The 25,497-nt window shown below is 40.8% G+C and overlaps 1 protein-coding gene across 1 annotated transcript; it reads left to right on the top strand.

Moving 5' to 3' along the window:
• Positions 1 to 1,352: 1,352 nt before the first annotated feature.
• On the top strand, positions 1,353 to 24,445 carry SLC30A5 (solute carrier family 30 member 5; the record flags this gene model as incomplete). Its single annotated transcript, XM_080637772.1, has 16 exons — positions 1,353 to 1,428; positions 1,628 to 1,750; positions 4,459 to 4,525; positions 5,817 to 5,902; positions 7,327 to 7,414; positions 9,006 to 9,093; positions 13,872 to 13,948; positions 14,824 to 14,994; positions 15,624 to 15,912; positions 16,208 to 16,416; positions 17,472 to 17,629; positions 18,395 to 18,524; positions 19,990 to 20,215; positions 21,695 to 21,921; positions 23,579 to 23,707; positions 24,275 to 24,445. Exons 1-16 carry the CDS (start codon positions 1,355 to 1,357, stop codon positions 24,443 to 24,445), a joined length of 2,313 nt encoding a protein of 770 aa, XP_080493898.1. The 5' UTR covers positions 1,353 to 1,354.
• Between the last annotated feature and the right edge of the window lie 1,052 nt (positions 24,446 to 25,497).

The following is a 25,497-nucleotide window of genomic DNA, read 5'->3' on the forward strand; positions in this document are numbered from 1 at the left end:
GAACTGCACATATTAGTCCCCTGTGCTCCTCTGTAGCATCTGTGCAAACTGTTACACAGTCGGTGTGTCACCCAACACATTGCTCCACTTCATCTGTGAATGAAGTAATCCCTGTGCAGAGACCCTACTGGCGCACTGGAGGTGAGGTGACACCAACTGGGTGTTGGTAAATAAATAAACACCAAAACTCACCATTGTGGAGGACTTCCCAGCTTTGTGACTGTTGTCAGCAAACCCTGAGCAACCTAGTGCATGCATGAAGAAACAGCCATACAGTGGCTTTGCAAGCAGGATCAGATGTGGGTAGAAGCATGATGATGTTGATGCCTTGTCCAAAAAGTGGACAAGGGTGGCATCAAGGGAAGGAGGATGACTATAAGCACTGCCACAGGTGCGAGAACCAATAATTGGTTATTCAAAGCAATGAAAGTGCTTCTGCAACTCACAAGGCACACGTGCCAGGGTTCCTGGCTCACTGACAGAATCACCAGGCTGCTGGGGGTGGACTCCATTTCAGTTGATAGGTGTTAAACAATAAATATGATCACAGCAAGCTGCGTAAATAGAAATTCATCTAGGAAACTAGGACCACACCAGACTGGTAAAGTTCAAGGGAGAGAAGAAGAAAAGAAGAGATATTCAGTGAATGATATGCAGCAATGGTCCTGAAAAAAAAAGTGAAAGACTGAATGTATTTTTGGTGGAAGCACTTACTAGCTCAGAGCCATGAGCAGGAAGATCCTCTCCTGCTGCTTGATCCTGATAGTGGTCAGGACAGTAAGGCTTTCTACAGAACACAAAATAGACAGGCTTGCATAAAAAGAAAACGCAATTCTGCAATTCACTTTCCCTTTTAATGAAACAAATGGCACAAATGTACATATAGACCAACTTCTTCAGATGGAAAGGAAGGGGTGACATAATTCACTGCAGCCAATTCCTGCTATTCCCTGACAGAAAAGTGTTCTGTGAAAATGAGTTACTGGTAAATATCGTTTTATTAGTTAGAACGGCTGCACTATACTTCTGATACCAGATGATACCATACAGCCCCCTTCTCAGGGTACAGGAGAACGGGGAAAAGGGGGGAAGAGGCAGAAGGAAAGGGGGGAACGTGAAGAAGGGGGGAACGGAGGGAAAAGGGCAACGGGGGAAGGGAAAAGCTATCCCCAACTTCCCGTGCCCCGGAAACGATTTCCCGTCTCCGCTCCCTGCCCTTTGGCCGTGGCTTACGCTGTCCGCTGGCCTACCACGGTTCCGTGCGGAAGCGGCGGCCGCGGAGGGTTAGCGGAGCCTGAGCGCTCGCACCCTTCCCGGTCAGGACCTCCGGGCCGCGCCCGCCGCCCGCCCCGCCATGGAGGACAAGTACAGCGGGCAGGCCTTGGCCGGCGGCGGCGTGTTGGGGCCCGTGGATGCACCCAGCGCCCGGTAACGGCGGCGGGGGGGAGCGGCGAGGGGGCTGCCAGTCGCCGAACGTTCCTCTGGGCAGCAGCGGGCGTCGCCTCGCGTAGCCGGCGGGCTGCTGTTGCCCGGCCCCGGGGACGGGCAGGGCTGGCGGCGGGGCTCGGGCCCGGAGCGGCGGCGAGTGCGCGGCGGTGGGTCTTAACTGCTCTCTCTCCTCTTGCAGGCTGACCCGGTACATCGCGCTGCTGTGCTTCACCAAGTGTTTGAAAGCCGTGGGTCTGTTTGAATCTTACGATCTCCTGAAAGCGGTGCATCTCGTGCAGTTTATCTTTATAGTGCAGCTGGGGTGAGTGTGGGGGGGGGGAAGCCTTGTCCATCGCCCTAACAGCATGCCTTGTCCACGGTGTTATTTGTCACCATCAAGCTTATACCCTGCATTATGTTGTTACAGAGTAATCGAGGAGAAGGCATAGCAGTGGATCCAGGAAATACTCTGTTCATAGCAATGGTTTTCTTTTGTATGTCTGCTTGCTATAATTTAATAATCATCTCTCAAGCTTAAAGCAGCCCATAAAGAGCATCAGTAAAACCACCTGCTCCTCACAGGACTACCTAAAACTAATCCATATGACTAATAGCATTGTCCAGATGCTCCCTGAACTCTGACAGGCTTGGTGCTGTGACCACTTCCCTGGGAGTCTGTTCCAGTGACCAACCACCCACTCAGTGAAGAACCTTTTCCTAATGTCTAACCTCAACTTCCCCTGAAACAGTTTCTTTTCCATCTCCTCATGTTCCGTCACTGGTCACCATAGAGAGAAGGCCAGCACCTCCTCCTCTGCTGCCCCACTTGAGGCAGTTGTAGCCTGTGTTAAGGGCACCTCCTGAGCCTTGTCTTAGCTAAACTGAACAAACCAAGTGACTTACTTCTTTGTAAGTCTTTCCCTCAGGGTCTTTCAACATCTTAGTTGTCCTCCTCCAGACACTCTGTAATAGCATGATGGCCTTCTTATATCGAGGCACCCACAACCATACACAGTACTCAGTGTGGGGCCACACCAGTGCAGTGTAAAGTGGGACAGTCACTACCCTTGACCTGCTTGCCATGATGTTCTTGATGCACCCCAGGGCATGGTTGGTCCTTTTGGCTGCCAGGGCACACTGTTGACTCATACTCAACTTGACATCAACACAGACCTCCAGATTAGGTTTTTTGACGATACGAAGCTGGGAGCAGTGGCTGATAAGCCTGGAGGCTGTGCTGCCATTCAGCAGGACCTTGATGGGCTGGAGAATTGAGCAGAGAGAAACCTAATGAGGTTCAACAAGGGCAAGTGTAGGGCACTGCACCTGGGGAGGAAGAACCCCAAGGACCAGGACAGATGGGTGCTGACCTGCTGTAGAGCAGTTCAGCTGAGATGGACCTGGGAGTGATGGTGGATGACAAGTTGACTATGAGCCATCAGTGTGCCCTTGCAGCCAGGAGGGCGAGTTGCAACGTGGGGTGCATGGGGAGGAGTGTGGCCAGCAGGTTTAGAGAGGTGACCCTCCCCCTCTACTCGGCCCTGGTGAGGCCACATCTGGAGTCCTGTGTCCCGGAGATTGTCCATCGCAGGGCCACAGGGATGATCAGAGCTCTGGAGCATCTCTGTTATGAGAAGAAACTGCAGGAGCTAGGCCTGTTTAGTTGAGACTGAGGGAGGATCTCATTAATGCATATAGATATCTCAAAGGTGGGTGCCAGGAGGATGGTGCCAGGCTCTTTTCAGTGGTGCCCAGTGACAGGATGAGGAGCAATGGCCATAAAGTAAACCAGAAGAAGTTTCACCTCGACACAAGGAAGATCTTTACATTGAGGGTGGCTGAGCACTGGAACAGGCTGCCCAGGGAGTTTGTGGAGTCTCCCTCTCTGGAGACATTCAAAACCCACCTGGATGTGTTCCTGTGTAACCTGCTTTAGGTGGCCCTGCCTTCACAGGGGGTTGGGCTGCATGATCCCAGAGGTACTTTCCATTCCCAACAATTCTGTGTTTCTGTGATCTTCTTCAATGAGGCTGCTCTCCAGCCTCTCGCCCTGCAATTAATACAGTATTAACCAGGATTACCCCCCCCAGGTGCAGAATCTGGTACTTGGTTTTGTGAATTTTCATAGATTTGGTGATTGCCCATCTCCTGGTTTATCCAGAAATCTAACTCCTCCGTACCCTCAAGAAACTTAAGTGGTTTTGCTACTACAAAATTGATCACATTATGATAGTGCTGATTATAGGAGGCTTGGGCATGTCCAAATTTTCTCAAGGTTGTAGAAGACGAGCTTTCTTCCTTGTAATTTGTATTCCTGTAGTTTTTTTGAGCTTCAGCTGCTCTTTTTCCCCTGATAAAAAGCTACAGTATAGAAACTGATAGCCAATATACAGAAACAACCTTTGCAGATGCAATCCTGCTTCATGATTAACTGATAAGATATGGAAGAGCATTTCTCTAATAAACTTACGAGGGTTGAAACGTTTGGAACTTCAGTTTTATCTTTTATTTCAAATTTGTTTACGTTTCTGGCCTTCTTGCTTACGTGCTCCCCTTGCCTGCATATTCACAAGCATCATAGTCTTTTTCCTCTTCGCTCGTGATCCTGTTTGAGGAACACGTGCTGTTTCTTACCATTTTCAACAAGACTGTGTATTCACGTTCCATATACGTGGGTGTATGTATCTTGCTAATGAAAACATAGTATTATTTCTCCTCAAAACTTCTGAGATCAGCAAATCTGTAAAGCATAGGTAGACTTTTCATTAGCCATTCTCTAAAGAACTCACCTTTAAAGTTTACCAGAACTGAAGCTCACTTGTCATCACATTTATACTGGTATCTGACACATATAATGCAGCAGGGAAAATAAAAGCAGTGAGTGTAGTCAGTGTGGCCCGCTCATGAAAAATATAGAGGAAGATGTTTTGTAAACTGAGCCTAATGTGAGAGACCTGGTTATTTGGAACTGCTTTGAATAAAAAACTGAGTGCTAATACACTAATAGAGAAAATTTTCTCCTTTTAACAGGTCTGCATTCTTTATGGTTTTGTTTCAAAAACCATTCTCCTCTGGAAAAGTGGTAACCAAGCGCCAGGTGAGTTGGTCTATGTAATAGTGATTCACATCTTTATAGATATTCTTGACAACTTGGCTCTTGCCAAAAGTGAAAGCTGAACAAAGGTTACTCCACTTGGGAGATACGGTTGCAATTTCCAGAAGGGGTATAAATAACTTTGTGCGTAGTGCACAATAAAATTTTGCAAGTCAGTATTTTAGATTTTGTCAGCTCCTTTTGAGAGTATTGTAAAAAGATTGGTCCTTGGCTTCATACAAGCATCTGTTTTGAGGACTGGATTTTCAAAAAGAGCTTATTCTGCTTTGCTAATTCTGACAGTTTAGTAGGACAGTTTTGGGACTGCCAGAATGTCAGAGTGCTCCAGTCATGTTCCCTATGCCAAAAGAGTGCTTTCTGCATGGTGCTTTGTGATGAGGGGCTAATCTAACTGCTCTTCAGATCTGTGTTCAGTTCCTAGTATCCTGAGAAGCTAGAGCAGGGGAGGTTGGAACCTGCTGTTTTATAAGAAACAATTTTTCTTCGTCTGCTTCATACTCCTCTTCAGTTTATGCATGCACAAAACCTGATCCGTGCACAGTGTTATCGGGGTACATGCTAAGTAGAAGGAATCTGAAGGACTGCCGTATGTCAGGTGCTTTCATGATTAGACAGGTATAAACTGCATCTTTGATTTGTATTCAGAAAAATCTGTCCCTTTATAGTTTCACTGTTGCTGACATTTTTTATTCCTGGATTTGAAGATGATGTTTGCCATAGGCACTTTGTCTTCTTCTGTGTATTTCCAAAAGGAATTATTTTTATTCAAAAACTTACATTTAAAGTTAATAGTGTATTGAATAGCTGAATTACAACATGCTTCATGAAGAAATAATTTAATATATGCATAAATATTTGTCAACTTAAGGTCTTAGTCTCTTTGTCTTGGATGTTTGATCTAGTTCAGTAAGTGTTTATCAGATATATAGACAATAAATTACAAAATAGCCAGCATCTTTGACAGATAAATGAACTTGATTTTTTTTCAGCCTTTTTTCCAGGCTTTTTGTTAAAGAGACTTGAGGCTATACCAGAAAATCTACTACTGTGGTAAAAAAAGAAATAAGTAATTCTGGTTTTTAATATGTCCAAACAAACTTTAGTTGCCTGGCAAAGTAGGAAAGAAGATAATCATACTCTAAATTCTGCAGAATTTGCACAGCATTTGTTTTACACTCTATTTCCACAGCTACCCTGCTGAAAAAATGCTAATAATGGGGTGTTTATTTTGAAACTGTAGAGAAATTTATAATGAAATACCTTTCTCTTGCAGTGGATCAAAATTCTTAAGCATGCTATTGTGGGATGTATCATTTCACTTTTGTGGTTTTTTGGCCTTACTCTTTGTGGACCACTGAGGTAATTATATATTTCCAGTGAAGAATGTTTTCTCTTTTTAAGCTATTTTTTGTGATCTCCCCATGTCTTGTTGCGTTGTTTATTATTTTCTGTCCATCAGCCCATAATGCCAGCCTCTTGCTTTAGTGTTTGAAGTTTTAAGTAAATCTTTATGCTTTTTCCTGTGAACTCTGTTGTGCTTGGGAAAAACTATGTATAATTCTCTGTAGAACTTGTAATTTTCTTTATTCATTCTTGAGAGGATGCTGGTGGAATTCTTTATAGTGCTTGAACTACGGATGTGAATGATATAACAAGAGAACTGGCTGTTACACTGAATGTAGTTTTTGTAATTTCCATAGTCTCGTTAATTTAACCCAAATTATTTAATTAGCTGTTTGAAGTCCATGGCTTGACAGCTAGTGGTAGCAGCTTGTATTCCCGTACCAGCTGACTAGAATCAGTTTCTGCATTTGTTACGGGGCACTTCTTTGTCTGGTCATGTGCCAATGCTGTGGTGGAATTGGGTAGCATTAGTGCATACATATACCCCTGGTAAAATCACTTGTGCTGTTTGTTAGCAGTGTTGAGTGACTATTAAAGAATAACATGAGAATTCCAAAAATGAAGGTTAATGTATTAGAAAGCATCTTTCATTAGCGAGAGGCAGGTAAAGTCTTAAATTGTATATTGTAGGAAGTTGAGGTTTTAGCCTCAACAAAGGAAAAGGCATACCAGAGAATAACAGGATTTCTTAATACTGTAGTGCGTTTCTGGGTGCTGGCAGTCTTCCCAAACAGAGCCAGTAACGTGGGCCCTAGCAGGCTGTATTTGTATGCAGAGAATGACAGAAACACTTGATTAACTTGACAGCGATTATTACTTCCATGTTCTGCTCTGGAAAGTTGTCAGTATAGCTTGTTAGTCAGCCTTTGCAATCTGAAGAAGATGGTGTGAAAGTTAGAATTTCTTATTTTCAGCAATTAAGAGGTTCTTAGGTTACATAAACTGCTAGATCATCAACATCTCAATAAACAGCATGTAATACAACAGAACCAGACCTCTTTTTTCTCAGGGAACCAGAAACTTTGGTTTAGAGGAGGTGTTGTAATAGGAATAACAACTCCATCTTGATCAAGTTAGTATCTTGTGTTATTAGAAGAAAGTACAGTTTAAAGCAGTCTGTAAATGAATAATTTTAGTCTGTTCCTTGAGTTAGGAAGTTCTTGATTTGTGATATGTCTAGCTGTCCACAGCCAGGTCTATTGCTGCTGAAGGCAAATAGATTTGCATTTATCCTTTTGAATTGTTTAAACTTGGTGTTGAAATCACAGGCTAAGTCTTTGACTGCTCTGTCATTGAATTTTAGCTGAAATAGTAAATATCAAGCTTGTGATGTAAACTCCTTGTGACTGGACATAAGTGTTTATTTCACTTTTTTATAGGACATTGTTGCTGTTTGAGCACAGTGATGTGGTTGTGCTGTCACTTCTTAGTGTCTTGTTCACAAGCTCAGGTGGAGGACCAGCAAAGGTATTTAAAAATGTACTTTATCAAATTTAAGAAATACTGAATGCTGTAAGTTCAGGTACTTCTTTACCTGGAATGGTGTTGGGGATCTATTTTCATAGAAACTGTGCTTTGTGTAGTTTAATTAGTGAAATAATAAGCACAACATTAAGAGAGAAACAGTGGGTGAAGCTGTTGGCGATCTGTAGCACATGCCTGAGAAGTTTTTGTGTTTATATGGGGAAAAGAATATTGAGAATTATTTTTGCACTTCAGCAATCTTTGTAACATGGTTTGGGGTTCAAACTCATGAGAGGACATATGTGCGTGTAGTGGTCCTGCGCTTTAGGCAGTGCAGTCCCACCGTACAGTCTCCATATCCTTGCCTAGCCTTTTCAGTGTCAGTAGCTTTTCGCATACTTTGTTTTCTGCCAGAAGGTTCTCTTAAGCACTTTAATGTCTGCATGAGCCTGTGTGTGCTGAATACTTGGGCACAGTCCTTCATGTAATTAGAAATCTGTACTTCTGACATCCTTTGTCTGAGTCCCATTACATACAATTTCACAAGGTGTTCTCTAACTGTGCCAAATCAGCCCTAAATAGAATAACCTTATCCCAGCACCTAGGAATCTTGGCCACTTTCACTCAAAAATAGTGGTAGTTGGAGAAGGACGCCTTACAATATCATATACCTGAGGCTAGAGTACTTCTTGTGTAAGAGGAAGGCTGGCTTTGGTGCTGCCTTAGGCTGGGAGTTTTGAAATCTCTGTCTCATAACTGCTGCTGGAGTCCCTTAATGACTTTTAGGGTGCTCTTAGAGTGAATAGCACAGTCATCTGCTCCGACACCCCTGCCCCCCCTCAATCTGAGATGCTATAGCAATCAGCATGAATTTCTTTATCTAGAAGACAAATCTTATCTTCAGCCAGTCACCCAAAGGTGTAGAGAGGTTTTTTGTCAATCTGTACCTTAGTGGACCACACTTGGCAGTTAAGCTGCATGTGCGAGGCAGCAGAAACAAGGGAGTGATAACCCTGTCCTCTGAATATTTCAGATTTATGAAGTGAACTGTGGCAAAGAGAAGAAGACAGCTGACTTTCTGAAACAAGAATGTAATAGCTATATTTGGCTTCAGAAAATTAATTGTAATATTATTTTTTAGGTGTAGACCTCAGTGTCTTGCCAAGATGATGACTACCGAAATTGCAGTGTTTTAAGTCAGGGTGGTGAAAGCTCTGCAAGCTGAGATTTCATACTTGCTTCTGACCATTCCTCATAAAAGCAGTTGCTTCAGAGCTCTGCTTACTCATAGCCTTTGTACAGTGCTCTAGCCTTTATTCCCCTAAGACAAAATTCTACAGTTTGTCCACTAGATCTTCTTCACAGTTCCTTGATGCTACAAAATATTAAATCATCAGGCTTAAGTAGCAGGGTTTTTTTCTCATGTTTTCTCACAGAACTAAAATACGTTTATCTTGATCGGGAGAGGGGAGGAAGGAAGGAACTGATTTCCTGGATTTTTTTATGTTAAACTGTTACAGCACATTATAAAAGTATTCTGAGTGGTCTTTGTTTGCTTTTTGTGTTTGGTTTATTTTTTTTTTTTTTTTAACAGACAAGAGGTGCTGCATTTTTCATCATAGCTGTAATCTGCTTACTGCTTTTTGATAATGATGACCTCATGGCTAAAATAGCAGAACATCGTATCCTTTCTTGTTATGTGTAAAAGCAAGTGCCTGTTATTACTGGAGCAGGGAGAACGTAAAGTTGAATGCACTGAGTTAAATATGCTTACATTTTTCTTGATAGGAATCTTCTCTACTAATAATGTTCTAGCATAACATCTTACTTTTACACCTAAATATTAGTATTTACAGCCAAATAAATGGCATTGCTTAATTTGATAACTTTGAACACAGCTATAGATTTTAAATTGTAAAATCTCCCTGCCCATTTGCACATATCAACCCATTTAGGATTGCTAGAAAACTTTTTTCATCAGATCTGTTAATCACAGAATCATAGAATGGTTTGGGATGGAAAGGACCTTAAGATCATCTAGTTCCAGCCCCCTGCCATGGGCAGGGACTGCTCACACTAGACCATGTCAGCCAAGGCTCTCTCCAACCTGGCCTCGAACACAGCAGGGATGCAGCATTTACCACTTCTCTGGGCAACCCATTCCAATGCCTTCGCCAGCCTCACAGTAAAGAGCTTCTTCATTATATCTAACCTGAACTTTCCCTGTTTAGGTTTTAACCCATTACCTCTTGTCCTGTCGCTACAGTCCCTGATGAAGTCTCCTTCTCCAGCACCCTTTTAGGCCCCCTTCAGATACTGGAAGGCTGCTATGAGGTGTCCATGCAGCCTTCTCTTTTCCAGGCTGACAGCCCCAACTTTCTCAGCCTGTCTTCATACGGAGGTGCTCCAGTCCCCTGATCATCCTCGTGGCCCTCCTCTGGACTTGTTCCAACAGCTCCATGTCCTTCTTCTGTTGAGGACACCAGAACTGCACACAATACTCCAAGCAGGGTCTCACGAGAGCAAAGAATAGGGGCAGGATCACCTCCTTCGACCTGCTGGTCACGCTCCTTTTGATGCAGCCCATGTCACTGTTGGCTTTCTGGTCTGCAGCTGCACACTGCCAGGTCATTTTCAGGTTTTCATCCACCAGCACCCCCAAGTCCTTCTCCGCAGGGCTGCTTTGAATCACTTCTCTGCCCAACCTGTAGCTGTGCCTGGGATTGCCCCAACACAGGTGTAGGACCTTGCACTTGGCATTGTTGAACTTCATAAGGTTGGCACTGGCCACCTCTCAAGCATGTCAGGGTCCCTCTGGATGGCATCCCTTCCCTCCAGCGTATCAACCGAATCACACAGCTTGGTGTCATTGGCAAACTTGCTGAGGGCGCACTCAATCCCACTGTCCATGTCACTGACAAAGATGTTGAACAAGACCGGTCCCAACTGCGATCCCTGAGAGACACCACTCGTTACTGGTCTCCAGTTGGACACTGAGCCGCTGACCACAACTCTTGGCATGCGGCCATCCAGCCAGTTCTTTATCCACTGAGTGGTCCACCCATCAAATTGATGTCTCTCCAATTCAGAGACAAGGATGTCATGTGGGACAGTGTCGAAGGCTTTGCACAAGTCCAGGTAGATGACATCAACTGCTTTGCCCCTTTCCACCAGTTCCATAGCCCCATCATAGAAGGCCACCAAATTGGTCAGGCAGGATTTACCCCTTAGTGAAGCCATGCTGGCTGTCACCAACCACCTCCTTGTTTTTCATGTGCCTTAGCATGGTTTCTGGAAGATCTGCTCCGTGATCCTGCCAGGCACAGAGGTGAGACTGACTGGTCTGTAGTTCCCTGGGTCATCCATTTTTCCCTTCTTGAAAATGGGGGTTATATTTCCCTTTTTCTACTTGACTGCCTTTACCTGACTGCCGTGATTTTTCAAATATGATGGACAGCGGCTGAGCAACTTCATTCACCAGCTCCTTCAGGACCCACTCATGGATTTCATCAGGTCCCATGGACTTGTCCACATTCAGGTTCCTAAGATGATCTTGAACCTGATCCTCTCCTGCAGTGGGATCTTCATTCTCCCAGCCCTTGCATCTGCCTTCCAAGACTTGACAGTATGGTCAGAGCACTTGCCAGTGAAGACTGAGGCAAAGAAGTCATTGGGATCCTCAGCCTTCTCCAAATCCTGGGTAGCCAGTTCTCCTATTTCCTTCCAGAGAGAGCCCACATTATTCCTATCTGTCTTCTGTTTGCGACGTACGTACAGAAGCCTTTCCTGTTACCCCTGGCATCCGGGCCAGACTCGACTCTTAACTAGGCCTTAGCTTTCCCAGCCTGATCTCTAGCTTCCTGGACAAGGTCCTGTATTCCATCCAGGCCGCCTGTCCCCATGTCACCTTCTGTAAGCTTTTTTCCCTCAGAGTTTTCTCAGCAGCTCCTTATCCATCCATGGAGGCCCCTCGTCTTCTTGCCCCATTTCATTCTAGTCGGGATGCAACACTCCTGAGCTTGCAGCACGTAATCCTTGAATATCAGCCTGCATTCTTGGGCCCCCTGCCCTCTAGAGCTTTAACCAGTTTTATCTTTTTTCATTAGAAATTCTAGACATAATGACTGTAGCCTAAGTGTGTGCAGTAAATGGTTGACAGGCTGGCTGGCAGTCTTTTTTGTATATGCAGAAAGATACATAGAATCACAGAATGGTTTGAATTGGAAGGGAGCTTTAAAGGTCATCTAATACAACTCCCCCCTGCAGTACAACAGAACATCTTCAACTAGATCAGGTTGATCAAAGTCCCGTCCAACCTGACCTTGAATGTTTCCAGGGATGGGTCATTTACCACCTTCTATATAGTCTGAATCTCCCCTTTTCTAGCTTAAAGCCATTACTCCTTGTTTTACTGCAAAAGGCCCTGCTAAAAAGTCTGTCCCCATCTTTCCTAGAAGCCCTCTTTCATTATGGAAAAGCCTCTCCAGAGCCTTCTCTTCTCCAGGCTAAAAATACTGAACCCTCTCAAGCCTTCCCATGGAGAGGTACTCCATCCCTCTCATCATTTTTGTGTCCCTCCTCTGGACTTACTCCAGCAGATCCATGTCCTTCCTCTACTGAGGACTCCAGAGCTGGACACAATACTCCAACTGGAGTCTCATGAGAGCAGAGGAGTGGGGCAGGATCACCTCCCTCAACCTGCTGGTCACACTTCTTTTAATGCAGCCCATGTCATTGTTGGCTTTCTGGGCTGGAATTGCACACTGCCAGCTCATGTTCAGCTTTTCATCCTTCAGTACCCTCAAGTCCCTCTCCGTAGGACTGCTGTCAATCCCTTCATCCCTCAGCCTATACTGATACCAGGGGTTGCCCTGGCCAAGGTGCAGGACCTTGCACTTAGCCTTGTTAAACCTCCTGAGGTTCACATGGGTTCTCTTCTCAAGCCTGTCTTGGTCCTTCTGGATGGCATCCTGTCCCTCAGGCATGTGGACTGCACCATTCAGCTCAATGTTATTTGCAGATTTGCTGAAAGTGCACTTAATCCTGCTGTCTGTGTCATTGATGAAGAGATTAAACAGTACTGGTCCCAATACAGACCCCTGGGGGACGCCACTTTCCGCTGATCTCCATCCAGACCTTTGAGATATTGGCCACTACTCTCTGGATGCAGCCATCCAGCCAGTTCATTATCCACTGAAGTCAATCCATCAAATCCATCTCTCAGATTTAGGGAGAAGGATGTTGTGGGGGGACCTGGTCAAAGGCCTCACAGAAGTCCACATAGATGAGATCTCTAGCTCTTCCCTTCTCCACTTTTGTAGTCACTCTGTCACAGAAGGCGACTGAGTTGGTCAGGCAGGACTTGCCCTTGATGAAGCCATGCTGGCTGTCTTGAATCGCCTTCCTGTCCTCCATGTGCATTAGCACAGCTTCTAGGAGGATCTGTTTTGTGGTCTTCCCAGACACAGAGGTGAGGCTGACAGGTTGGTAGTTCCCATGGTCTTTCTTTCTACCCTTCTTATAAATGAATGCAGTGTTTCCCTTTTTCCAGTCTCCAGACTTTTCCTGTCTGCCAGGAGTTCTCAGGTATCACAGAGAGTATCTGAAAGATTGGCTGTGCTTTTGCAAATGTGGTAATCTCAGTTCTTCTGCTGGGCTGAAAAGTGATGTGAAGTAGCCTGCAGTAGCTCCAACAATAATGGACATTAAGCTGAAAAATGGAAGCTGGCTAACATGCTTTCAAAGCCACTGAGTAAATTGGAAGTACTTCTGAAGTAGGTTTTCAACAGGTCATCTCAACATGGTAAAGCATACTGGCAAAAAGTGGTACATCTAACAATGGGCAGTAAAAACAAAGTGACAGTAAACTTAGTCAAGAAAGGATGAAAACATGGAATTAAACATGCAAATAGTATATTCAGGGATAATATCGATTAATCAATTGAGTTTTCAGTAAGTAAATTAATTGTTAAAGTGCCCTCTAGTTTTCCCAAAAGTTACTATGATTTTAATATTTGATGCATTGTACTTGTCAATTACTCTTTTTTTTTTTTTTTAAAGTTTAAATATTTAGAAACTGGAAAGATGAAACTTTACATACATCACTGTTTTAGTGATTTTTATGAAAATTGATCTAATTTTTAATGCTGTTGAGTATATTTTTCGAAGTCTGGTTGCCAAAATTAACTTAAATCCTGTACCATGATACTGCTGTGCAGTATTCAGCAGCGACTATGGTCTTATGTTTTAAAATGTACACACACACAAACACATATTTTTAACTAGTTATTTTCTGTGGAAATATTTTAATATTTTCTAAATTTTAAGGATCTGACAAACCCTAAAGCTCAGTTTGCTTACTTCTGCTTTCTGTGGTCTTCTACTGCCTTTACCTGTTCTTTGGATTAAAGGAAAAAAAAAATTATCAAATGAAATCCTGCCTTAACTTTCTTTTGTTTAGCTGAGGGGCATCATGACAGTGCTCTTACCCATGTTCTGTATACAATAATTGCTTTCCTGGGTGTTGCAGATCACAAGGTAAATAACTTGTATTTTATTGGCTAATATCTAATTTTTGTAGGTAACAGTTTCACCAACTCAGAGCTAATCCAAACCTAAATCAAAACCAAAATGTTCATCATCCCCACTCCACGTTGGAACTGAACTAGCACTGTAATTTTTACATCCTGATTGACTCTGAGCAGCTTCAGTACCACAAGCCAAACCCTAGCTTAGTCTTGTTGATAAAGTGGCTGCACTGAGGACAAAAGCAGGGGAAAAAAATATATATGGAGCAGCTGAGAAAGTATTTATGTAAAAATAAATCAAATGTTACGAGAAACTGGTTAACTGTGTGTAAAGTAACTGTGACCTAAGGGAGATGAGATGCTGTATATCTTGTGATTCATTTATAGAACAATTTTGAAAGGAAATATTGTGAAGAAATGTGGTATGGTGCAATTAAAGGTAAGTGGATAAAAAGGTTAAGAGAAGCTTAGAGACTAAGGTGACATGGCACTTCTGGGGTTTATGTATGCTTCCAACGCTTTTTTAATAATGGAAGATGGAAAGCCACGTTTCATGTGATTTTTCTTTTTCCTCATGTGCTCTTCACACCAAATCACTGTTGTATACGGGTTAGCATTATTGAGAGTTTTAAACTTCAAGTCATACCAGGCTGTTGTGAATAGTATATATCCTATATACTATAATGGTATATATCCTATGTACAGCTGAAGTATAACCCCATGTGCTGTGCTACTGTTTTTAACTAGAGTAACAATTACAGTAAATAGCCTGCCTGTGGATTCTATTGATAAATTAAAAGAGAGCATATTAATCTTTTTTCAGTCACTTTGGAGTTAGGTATTTGGCTCTTAAGAAATGCTGACAGGATCCCTCTGTGTTTCCAGGGAGGAGTACTGCTTCTGGTACTGGCATTGTGCTGTAAGGCTGGTTTTCACATGGCTTCCAGAAAACTGTCTGTAGATGTAGGCGGAGCCAAGCGTCTTCAAGCTTTGTCTCATCTTGTTTCCGTCCTTCTTTTGTCCCCTTGGGTCATTGTCCTCTCTCTGACAACAGAGGTAAGATAGCAAGTACTAAAATCAATCATTTTTTATAATGCTTCTTGTGAAGTGCAGTTTACATCTTTCTTTTAAAATAGCTTTAAAATTACCAAAGTTGCCGTCTTTATTTTTGTAGTAAGCTCTGTTTGAAATTTTCCCTCTGTATTTTGATGTATATCTGTGTGATATCTTAATTTCCTTTTTTGTGTGATAACTTTATTTCATCTTTCTAGCTCAGATACTATATCCTGGATTCATATACTATCATTGCACAAGTATTTATGACTGTATAAATACAGGGCTTTCTTATTCCTGAGGAGTAGATTGTTGTAATTTAAATACATATTTGCTATGCCTGCATGCTTAGGGGAGAGTATACTTGCAAACATGGTGTTGCATGTAGCATTGCTTGTGAGGACATGAAAGTATTTAAAATAAAGTACTGTGGTGCATATTAGTTATATGTGTCTCTCTATATCTGGAATTCTGGGTTTATATGATAAAATTGAAAGTATAAAAGTATTTATGTTGTGATGGATTGCTGAAAACATTTGTAATGAAAGTGAACTATATTTAATGCTAGTTAATGTACATATAACCACATGTAATGGCGAGCAACCCTGTTTGAAATGTATTTTTTGTTGCAGAGTAAAGTAGAGTCTTGGTCTTCTGTCATCATGCCTTTCGTAACAGTCATCTTTTTTGTTGTGATCCTGGATTTCTATGTGGAATCCATATGCTCTGTCAAGATGGAAGCTTCCACATGTGCTCGATATGGATCCTTTCTTACTTTCATTAGTGCACTGCTTTTCGGCAACTTTTGGACACATCCAATAACAGACCAGCTTCGAGCTATGAACAAGCCACCACACCATGAAAGCACAGAGCATGTTCTCTCTGGAGGGGTGGTAGTGAGTGCTGTCTTCTTCATTTTATGTACGTATTCTTATTTATCTTTTAATAAATCTGTTTTTCGTGTGACTGGGGAGCCAGTCAGAAAAGGGATGTGTGCAAAAGTCCTTTGGATGAAGAGGTAATAGGCCTGTTCTGTTGAGGAAGTAATGATCTAATCTTACATAGCAATGAAATCTAATGATAAACCTCAAGATGAAGTTGACAATCACTTTGCTGCCTTCATATTTCCTGTAAGCTTTGATTGCTGGTAAAACACGTTATAAAGTAGCTGTGAAGCTTAGAAACAGCAACAAAAACTTCAATACTTTCCTTGCAGCTGCCAATATCCTGTCCTCCCCCTCCAGGAAAGGGCAAAAGGGTACCCTTATTGGCTATTCCCCTGAAGGCACTCCTCTCTATAACTTCATGGGTGATGCATTACAGCAGAGCTCGCAGTCATTACCTCGGTTTATTAAGGAGTCACTGAAACAAATCCTTGAGGAGTATGACTCTAGGCAGATCTTCTATTTCTTGTGCCTAAACCTGGTAAGTTCATGGGGTTTTGTTTTCTTATTTTCAAACCGAATCACAGTAGTACATGCATAGTACAGTAAGAAGAGTTACTCTTTAAAAGGTTCCCATTATTGTCTTTAAAGTGACCCTTGATAGCATTGTTTTATCAGATGAAATGTTAAAACAAATTCTTACGATAAAGTAAGTGGAAGGTCATTTTGATTTGTTGTCACACTGTGGGTCTGGTTCTCTGTGTAACTCTTATACCAGTAAGTAAATACTTGTACAATGGTACATTTAAGATTGAAGTATCTCAATGTTACCAGCAGATAAGCTGAAACTGATAGGGTCTTCAAGGATGGGGACAATAAAGTAAGAAGTGTGGGATTAATCAGTGTCATTTTGGAGGAGGCTGGTTTCATTTCTAGGTTCTCTCTCAAGTAGGAAAAAATGATTCAGTAAGCAAAATTGATAGGACCTCATTTGCAAAGATCTCTCTTTTCCCCTTGGCAATTATCCAGGAAAACAGGAGGAAGTACTCATGATAACTTAAAGGAATTCTATTATGGAATATGAAAGATTGGAAAGTTTATAGGCATACCAGTTAATAATAGTAAACCATATAGGGAAAATTTATGTATTAAAAATGTTTGCTTGTGTACCCTTCTCAAAACTAATTCATAAGATTAAGCAGTCAACTAATTGTCAAGAAAATTGTTACAGAACAGATGTATAGACCAGAGTTGTTACACTGTTGAATGACAAAATGCTTAAAATTTTGTGTGCACAATGCTAGTTTAAAATTCTAAATGAAAACTTAATTTACTCCTGCAGAGGGTTGTTTCCTTAAGTCTAAGGCTTTTGAGAGGGTAGGTTCAGAAATGTCTCTTCATAGACTTGGAATGTATCACTTATATTTTGTTGGAGGAGGAGAAAATGTTCTAGAAATACTTCGAACAATACCCTTCAAAACTGTGGAGTGTCCTATGAAAAGAGTTTCCTGCTAGCTACCAAGACATCAAGCTACAAGTTAATATTCAAGGCAAAAATAAAGGGGGTTTTTTTGCCTTTTTTTTTTTTCATTTCAGGCTTTCACTTTTGTGGAGCTTTTTTATGGTGTATGGACCAATAGCCTTGGTCTTATTTCTGATGGATTTCACATGCTTTTTGATTGTTCTGCATTAGTGATGGGGCTTTTTGCAGCTCTGATGACAAGATGGAAAGCAACTCGCATATTTTCCTATGGGTATGTATATTAGGTTTTTAAGGACTATCTGAAAATTATACTACTTGCTCATTTTCAAAACGCCCTGCTATAGAGAATCTTTCAAATGTTTTAATGGTGCATGTGTCTGTCGGTGTTTTGCTGTGTTTCTTCTCTTCCATTTGTGTTCATGCTGTTCATCCCTTACCTCTGTGAAAGTGTGTCTGAAATATCATCTTCATTTGTCTCTACAAATAAAACTTTATCACTGTTAATATTATTTAGAAGTTGACTTGCTCCATGTATGTATGTGTGCCACACAGAAATACATGTTGAAAGTCAACGTTCATATGAGGATTTCAATTTTGCTGACATAATCAAAATCTGTATGGTTAAATTGCATAGCAGTTTAGCAGTTTCAAGTCTTGAATGGGCAGGTTTATATACTTTATATACTGTCCTGGGTTCAGCTGTAACAGTTATTTTTCTCCTTCCTAGTAGCTACTGCAGTGCTGTATTTTCAACTTTAGCCTGAGAACAATGCTGATAACACACCAATGTTTTAGTTGTTGCTCAGGAGCGCTTAGTCCAATCAAGGACTTTTCAGCCTCATGCTTCGCCAGTGAGGAGGGGCATGAGAAGCTGTGAGGGAGCAGAGACAGGACACCTGACCCTGTGTCTTTCAGGGAAAAAAATCAAAGCCATTTTAATGCTGTATTAAATGTATTTAACTTTACATATTATAATTTTTAAATTTGTTAAGAGTAACCATTCTTCATTCTCAAAAGTACGTGTGTTTGTTTTCAGATATGGACGTGTAGAAATTCTCTCTGGTTTTATTAATGGACTGTTTCTGATGGTAATTGCTTTCTTTGTCTTCATGGAATCAGTGGCCAGACTGGTAGATCCTCCAGACATAGATACAAATATGCTAACTGTAAGTTTCATCATTCACAGTGAATGTTTTTTTGGCAGTTAGTGGTTTGTTTGTGTTCATCTTAATTTAGAAATTAAAAAAAGGCAGACTAAAATTACATACTCGAGATCTAAAGTGTGCCTTGGCTTTTTGGCATATTCTAATTTTAAAATCCAAACTACATCTAGTTTTAAAATACAAAACTACAGAGGGGTGAATGTAATTCAATTATGACAGCTAAATTGATTTTTTTCCTAAGATGTTACAGTGCTAATCCTTTTAGATGGTAGTCTTTCTACAATGAAATATACCAAAGAAATAAGCTGTACAAGACTAAATTTGATTCTGCTGTTACATATACCAATGCTAATTATTATGGAAAAGATTTTGTGTTAGTCTCTGAGAAAGCTGAAAAATCAGACAGGATTCATAACGTTATGCTGAGTGTGTTAGTGTGGCATAAACAATCATGAAGCTGTGTGTAGTTAATTTAACTACATCTGTGTCTCCTTCAACAGCCTCTTCAGGGGCTCCCCACTTAAATTCTCAAACTTCCATGTGTTTCTTACCAATGTAATCGCTTATTTTCTTCATTTTTTTTTTAATTGAGTCTGCAAATCCAAGCATTCCTTTATCACATTTCCAGCTTCTCTTGTTTTGTCTCCACCCACACACACAAGGATTTGTGCTGTCCTGCTGTCTTTCGTAACTATGTATTTATGTAGACACAATAAGAAATGTGCAATGCTGGAATCAAGGCTTGATTTTTCTTTCTTTTTAATATTTAATGCTTGCTCCATTTTAACTACTGATTTTTTTTCTTGGGAATGAGAGAGGTTACCCCCTCCACAAAAGCACAGGCGTGCATAGCCGAGGAGAGGCCTAATGATTCCCAATCAGAACTTGCTTAACTCCTTTGCTAGCTGGTGTTACTCTTTTGCTAGCTTTTCAAGGGATGAGTAGAAAAATAGAGAGATAAAATGTACAACTCAGCCAGTAAAGCAATCATTGGTTTACTCGTCAGCTAAGTACAATTTCAGATGGGTGTGTGTGTCCTAGATATAATATACAATTTTTTTTCTTTTTTGCCAGTGAAAGCAAAGCAAAGCTTGTATTTAAACCACTTTATCTCTTCTTGAAAGTAAATAAAATCAATCACCCCTTCTTAAAACTAAATTTGCTATCTTGCCCTGATTTGTGGATATTAGGTTTTGCCTTCTGGTGATGGTTATTGAGTGGGGTTTTTGAGAGGGTTAGGAAGAACTGGATCTTCTTGAGAGGGGAAGAAAACTCCTTTGAAACCAGCTTGTATACTGGAGGGAATATGATGAGGAATCCATATTAGAATAATCCTTCTGCTTATGTTAATGCTTTCACAATTTTCCTTAATTAGGTGTACAGTGACTCATGATTACCATGTTCTAGAAAGCAAACTTGAATACCTGGGAAGAGGCAGTGAAGTTAATAACTTTTCTCCCTCTCACAGCCAGTCTCTGTTGGAGGGCTGATCGTAAACCTTGTTGGTATCTGTGCCTTTAGCCACGCACACTCCCATGGGCCTTCTCGGGGAGGCTGTCACTCACACGATCACAGCCATTCTCACCATGGGCACAGCCACAGCCATGGGCACGGCCATTCACACAGTGACCATGGGCACAGTCATGGACATTCCCACGGGTCTTCTGGAGGAGGCATGAACACTAACATGAGAGGCAAGTACAGATTGTTGGACCGTAAATGGTATATGTGATTTCCAGCAGACTTTTGACTATTTTGAGAATGAGACCCATTGCTATGCATCATTCCTAAAATCTCTCTCCAGAAATGATCTGACAGCCATTTAGTGTGGTATACATGAATTTCTCAAAATGTTGATTCATTAATGAGTTCAAGCTGAAGGAGCATAACTTGAAATGTTTCTTTGCATGGCTTTCTGAGATGAGGGTAATACCTGGGGATCAATAGAAAGCATTAATCTGCAGTGTTTGCTAGTATCAATAACGGTCATTGTCAATATTATTGAATAAGCTTGAAGTCCTTGTTCCTAAGTTCTGTTTGAAAAATAAAGTACAAGGTCTCTATCTATAAAGATATTACCGTTCTTCTAAGTAGCATGTGACCTCTGGTTGTAAAAACACTTGGATAAGGGATAAGCAGTGAAAGAACAAATGCATACCAGCAATCTATAATATGTTTCTGTCTGTGACTTGAAAGATAAAGTGGTAAAGATGAAACTGTCTTTTTCAACTCTAAAATCAGAAGCTAACCAAGAAGGGTAATATATATATAAAACTACAGCAGAGCTGCTTCTTGGAATTTTTGCCCTGGTAGTTAGAAAGTAGTTATTTACCAACTGCCTGGCTTATAAAAAACTAGAAAAGAATGCTTTTTTTTGTGTAAGCTTGTCAGAGCATAAGCATTTTAGTGAATAGTCTCATATTCCATTGGTTATTTTACATCCAAATTCAAATTGGCTATTCTGTTGTCTGGCTTTTTTGTGAAGTCTGCCCATACTCTTAGCTATTTCATTATTCTTTAAAATCCTGATGCTTAACTAGCACTGACCTTACAAATGGTTAGAGATTACTTTCCTATGCCCATTGAGTGTCACCCACCATTAAAGCAGTGTACTGTATAAAGTTCCTAGCAGTAACAGATAGACAATCTTCTTACAAAACTGGAGCAGAATTGGCATACAAAACCCAAATGATACATTAATATCTGACCACATTAGCAGGCCAGTGTATTTACAGTGATATTTTTATCCTCTTCTGAGAATCAATGAGTCCTTCTGTATATAGAGTTAAATGATTATGCTATGTATGTAAATCACACTAACAATTTCAAGATTATTTACATTCAGTTGAATCTGCAAATGCCTGCTTAGATCATTGCACTGGCGAGTAAAAATGAGTGTTGGGGGTTTTTTTTCTAATTGAAATATTGATTTCTAACTGAATATCGTGGATATCCAATTAAATATTAGAAATATTGTTGTTGATTTCTAATTAAATATAGAAAAGATAAATGCTTTGGGGTGGTTTTGCACCAGGCTGGGAAGATAGTTGCTTCTAATAGTTGCCTGAGGGGTGTTTATTATCTTTATTAAGCCATACTGTGTTTCCTTTATTGAGCATATAGGTACCTTTTAAACAGAACTGTTCAACTTAATCAGTTTATTTTGTTTTCAGGTGTGTTTCTGCATGTGTTAGCAGATACTCTTGGCAGTATTGGTGTTATCGTATCCACGATATTTATTCAGCAATTTGGATGGCTCATAGCTGATCCACTCTGCTCTCTTTTTATTGCTACATTGATTTTTCTTAGTGTTATCCCTCTATTGAAAGATGCGTGTCAAGTGCTTTTGTTGAGGATACCTCCAGATCAGGAGAAAGATCTGCATGCTGCTTTAGAAAAGGTCAGAACTACAATTCTAAATGTTTTCAGATGCAAAAGCTGTAGCTGGTTTTAATACTCGGTAAACTTGAGCAGTTCAGGACGACAGCCTTTGCTGTCTTAGACAACTTCATATCTCAAGTTGGTTTAAGTCTGTTCTACAGAGATATGACAGGTTTGGGAGCTCTACTGATAAAAGTTATTTTGCAACTAAAAGAGCTTGAACTAGTTTTTTGCTTTTATGTGTAGTACTGTGATTTCAGATAAGTATGGTAACAGTGCGGGAAAGGTGCTTAGTACTGAGAAAGTAACATAGCAATTCCCAAAAAACTGCAGTCTTTTTAAATTTGATGCGTACAGTTCAGGCTACAGAATTGTATCTTGAGCCTGCAATTGCCTCTTAATTAGTAGAGGAGGACATGTGTACTTGTCTGCATGAGAACACTTCCAGGAGCATCTGCTCCATGATCTTGCAGGGCAAGAAAGAATAAATGGAAATTGTCTATGAGAGGCTTGTGTAGTGAAAGAAAACTGAGGTGCAGAGTGGGCTTTCACTTTATGATGAGGGAAAACAGCAATTCTGGGAGACTGAGGAAAAGTAAAATACTTACTGAAAACAATCAAAGAGCAGTTCATTAAAATATAATAGGAAAAGCATTTAAAAAAATACATCACAGGAAAACAATATGCTTGCTGTAGGTTGACCCCAGCCAGTAGCCAGGCATCCATACACACAGTCGCTTGCTTGCTCTTTCTTTACCACCACTACTGCCAGTGGAACAGGAGAAAACAAGAAGAGTCAAAGCAAGAAAAATTGGGGAGCAATTTAAACTCAGTGTGAAATAGGTGAAGGGGGGGTGTGGGTAAAGCAGTGCACCAGGTTGCACAGCAGACAGTACCCAGGCAGTCTATAAACAACAGCCGCCATGGAAGCCCTAACACCCCCTTCTTCCTCTAGCCCAGTCTTTATTGCTGAGCAGTGTTGCCTGGCATGCAGTATCCCTCTGCAGTATCCCCTTGTGTCAGCCATCCAAGCTCTGTCCCCTCCCCAGTTCTTGCCCACCCAGCCAGCCTCCTTGCTGAAAAGCAAGAAAGCTCTGATAGCACCCAAGCACTGTTCAGCTATAGACAAACACTGATCTGCTACCAGAACGCAAAGCATGGCATCTTACTGGCTGTTGTGAAAAAAAGTTCATCCCAGACAGACCAAGTACAAAAATCAATTTTTAAAAAGTGACAAGTTGTGGGAAAATATTGTATCTTTGACTTAGGTCCAGCTATGATAACTAAATAGCTGCTTATCCCGGATAGTGAGGTAACAAATGCCCTAGAAATAGGTAAATACCCAGCCAGTTTTCTCTTTAGTCTGTCCATTGATGCGGCTGGGATCTGTACACTAAATTGTAGGTTTATTTGGGGTTGTTTTTTTTTTTTCTCATCCTGTTTAATATTGCACTTTTCTGGGGTTTTCATTTAGTTTTTCTTTTAGCTTCTAGTCTTTGACAGTAGTAGCAAGGTGACTTTTCAGTGCTGCATATTTCTGAATATATCTTAGCTGGAAAGCTGCTTTGCTGTACAGCTTTGTTTCCCTGTGAAGTATTTGTCACCAATATCCATGTACATACACAAGTTTAAAATGTGTTCTTAAATTAAATGCTGCTAATGTAATTTCTTTGCAGATTCAAAAAATAGAGGGAGTCATATCATACAGAGATCCTCATTTTTGGTGTCACTCTGCAAGTGTTGTGGCAGGTACAATACATGTGCAAGTAATATCGGATGTGATGGAACAGAGAATTGTACAGCAGGTGAGTGCAAGGCTTTTAGACACTGACGTTTTAATTTCAGTTGTAAACTGAAGTTTGAAGCTGCTGCTTGTGATTATTTTTGCAGCTATTAATGTCTCAGAGCTGGTCTCTAGTGCTGTAGTCCCTTTGCCTGCTAGCTTGGAATTGCATGAAGAGCTATTTGAAAAGGTGGTTTGATTTTTTTTCTTTTCCTCACTGTTGAAAGTGATACTATATCTGCTCTGAGAAAAGTAGGTGAGGTGAATTTCATGCTGCAAAACAGGCAGTGAGCAGTAGGGATAGCTGGGTGCTAGTCATGTGTTTGTAACTAGCTTACTAGTATCTGTCTGCCTTGGGTTTCTCTTTTGCTTAAAAGGATACTTACTTCCTATGCAAGACCCTGAGAACTACCCGATATGCAGAAGTTGAAGAGCCATACCCTCTGGAGCTAGTCTTCTCTTCCCAGAAAACTGAATTCTTTATGATGATATTTTTTTAATCTACAGTACTTCAGAGCCACAGTGCTGCAAGTTACTGGGAGATGCATATAAAGTGTAATACTAATGTTAACCGTACTGTTCTGTTCAGGTTACAGCAATTCTGAAAGATGCTGGTGTAAACAACCTAACTGTCCAAGTGGAGAAGGAAGCTTATTTTCAGCACATGTCTGGACTCAGTACGGGGTTTCAGGATGTCCTTGCAATGACTCAGCAACTAGAATCCATGAAATACTTCAAAGATGGTACTTACATCATGTGATACAAAGTTGTGTTTGCCAAAGGAGGTGTAAATGGGGAAGGCATAGGATTCCATATTCGTATTTCTGCCAGGAAATCTTGCACATACATGTACAGGAACAAATGTACTATATATTTGAGATTTTTAAGGATACTGTCTTTATTAAAATTACATCAAGATGCTTTTATAAAGGAAACTAGATGGACTTGAATATTTGCTGTATATGTGAAAATTATGCAGATCTTAAATACTGTACTTAGTGTTTATTAAAGAGAAGTCTTGCAACTTGTGGATGAGCAGGGATATATTCCATACGTTGTCTTAAGTATGGAACATCAAAAATATCATTTCATATTAGTAGTGGAAAACAGAAATAATTTATATTAGAATGCAGACATAGCTTGAAGACTCTGGGTGAAAAACAGCATGTTTTTTTATGGGGAGTAAAGTCATGTGTTTTGCCGTCTTTGTTAGATAATATAAATACACAGTTTTTACGTTACATTTTGGCAAACAGATCTGATTTCTAAACTTTAATTTTAGTGAGCAAATAGATGTTACAATTGAAAATTTATATCAAATTATGTGTTTTAAGGAGAGAAATCCACAGGTTAACAGTGAGAAATTGGGAGGAGAGAAAGTTGCAGACACTTTTGTGTTTCCTGAGAAGATTCAGAATCAAAAAAAAAAAAAAACCACTGTAAAACAATTTTTTTGTACTTTTTCTCTGAAAAACTGCAAATGCAACAGTTCAAAGCTTAAAGTAATTAATCAGTGACCATCCTAGCACTCACCTGAACTTCACCTCTTCAACATACATTACTGTGTTGTTGACTTGATTTTTTTATAATACCATAGCAGAGCGGCAGGTGTCTTGTAGCCAGGTGTACCTTCAAGTATTACCAAAGGAAGCAGTCCAGGTTTGGAATGGTGAACTGTAACAGTAGTCTGGGGCTTGACAGGTTGCAGAAACAAACTGTAAATTCAGACTTCTTGCCTCAAAAGAGAAAGAGTGTGTTTAAGAAAAAATAATGTGTGTTGGGGTCTTCATACTGTGAAGAAAACAAAACTAT

This window comes from Psittacula echo, assembly GCF_963264785.1.
Source record: "Psittacula echo genome assembly, chromosome: Z".
Classification (NCBI taxonomy): Eukaryota; Metazoa; Chordata; class Aves; order Psittaciformes; family Psittacidae; genus Psittacula; species Psittacula echo.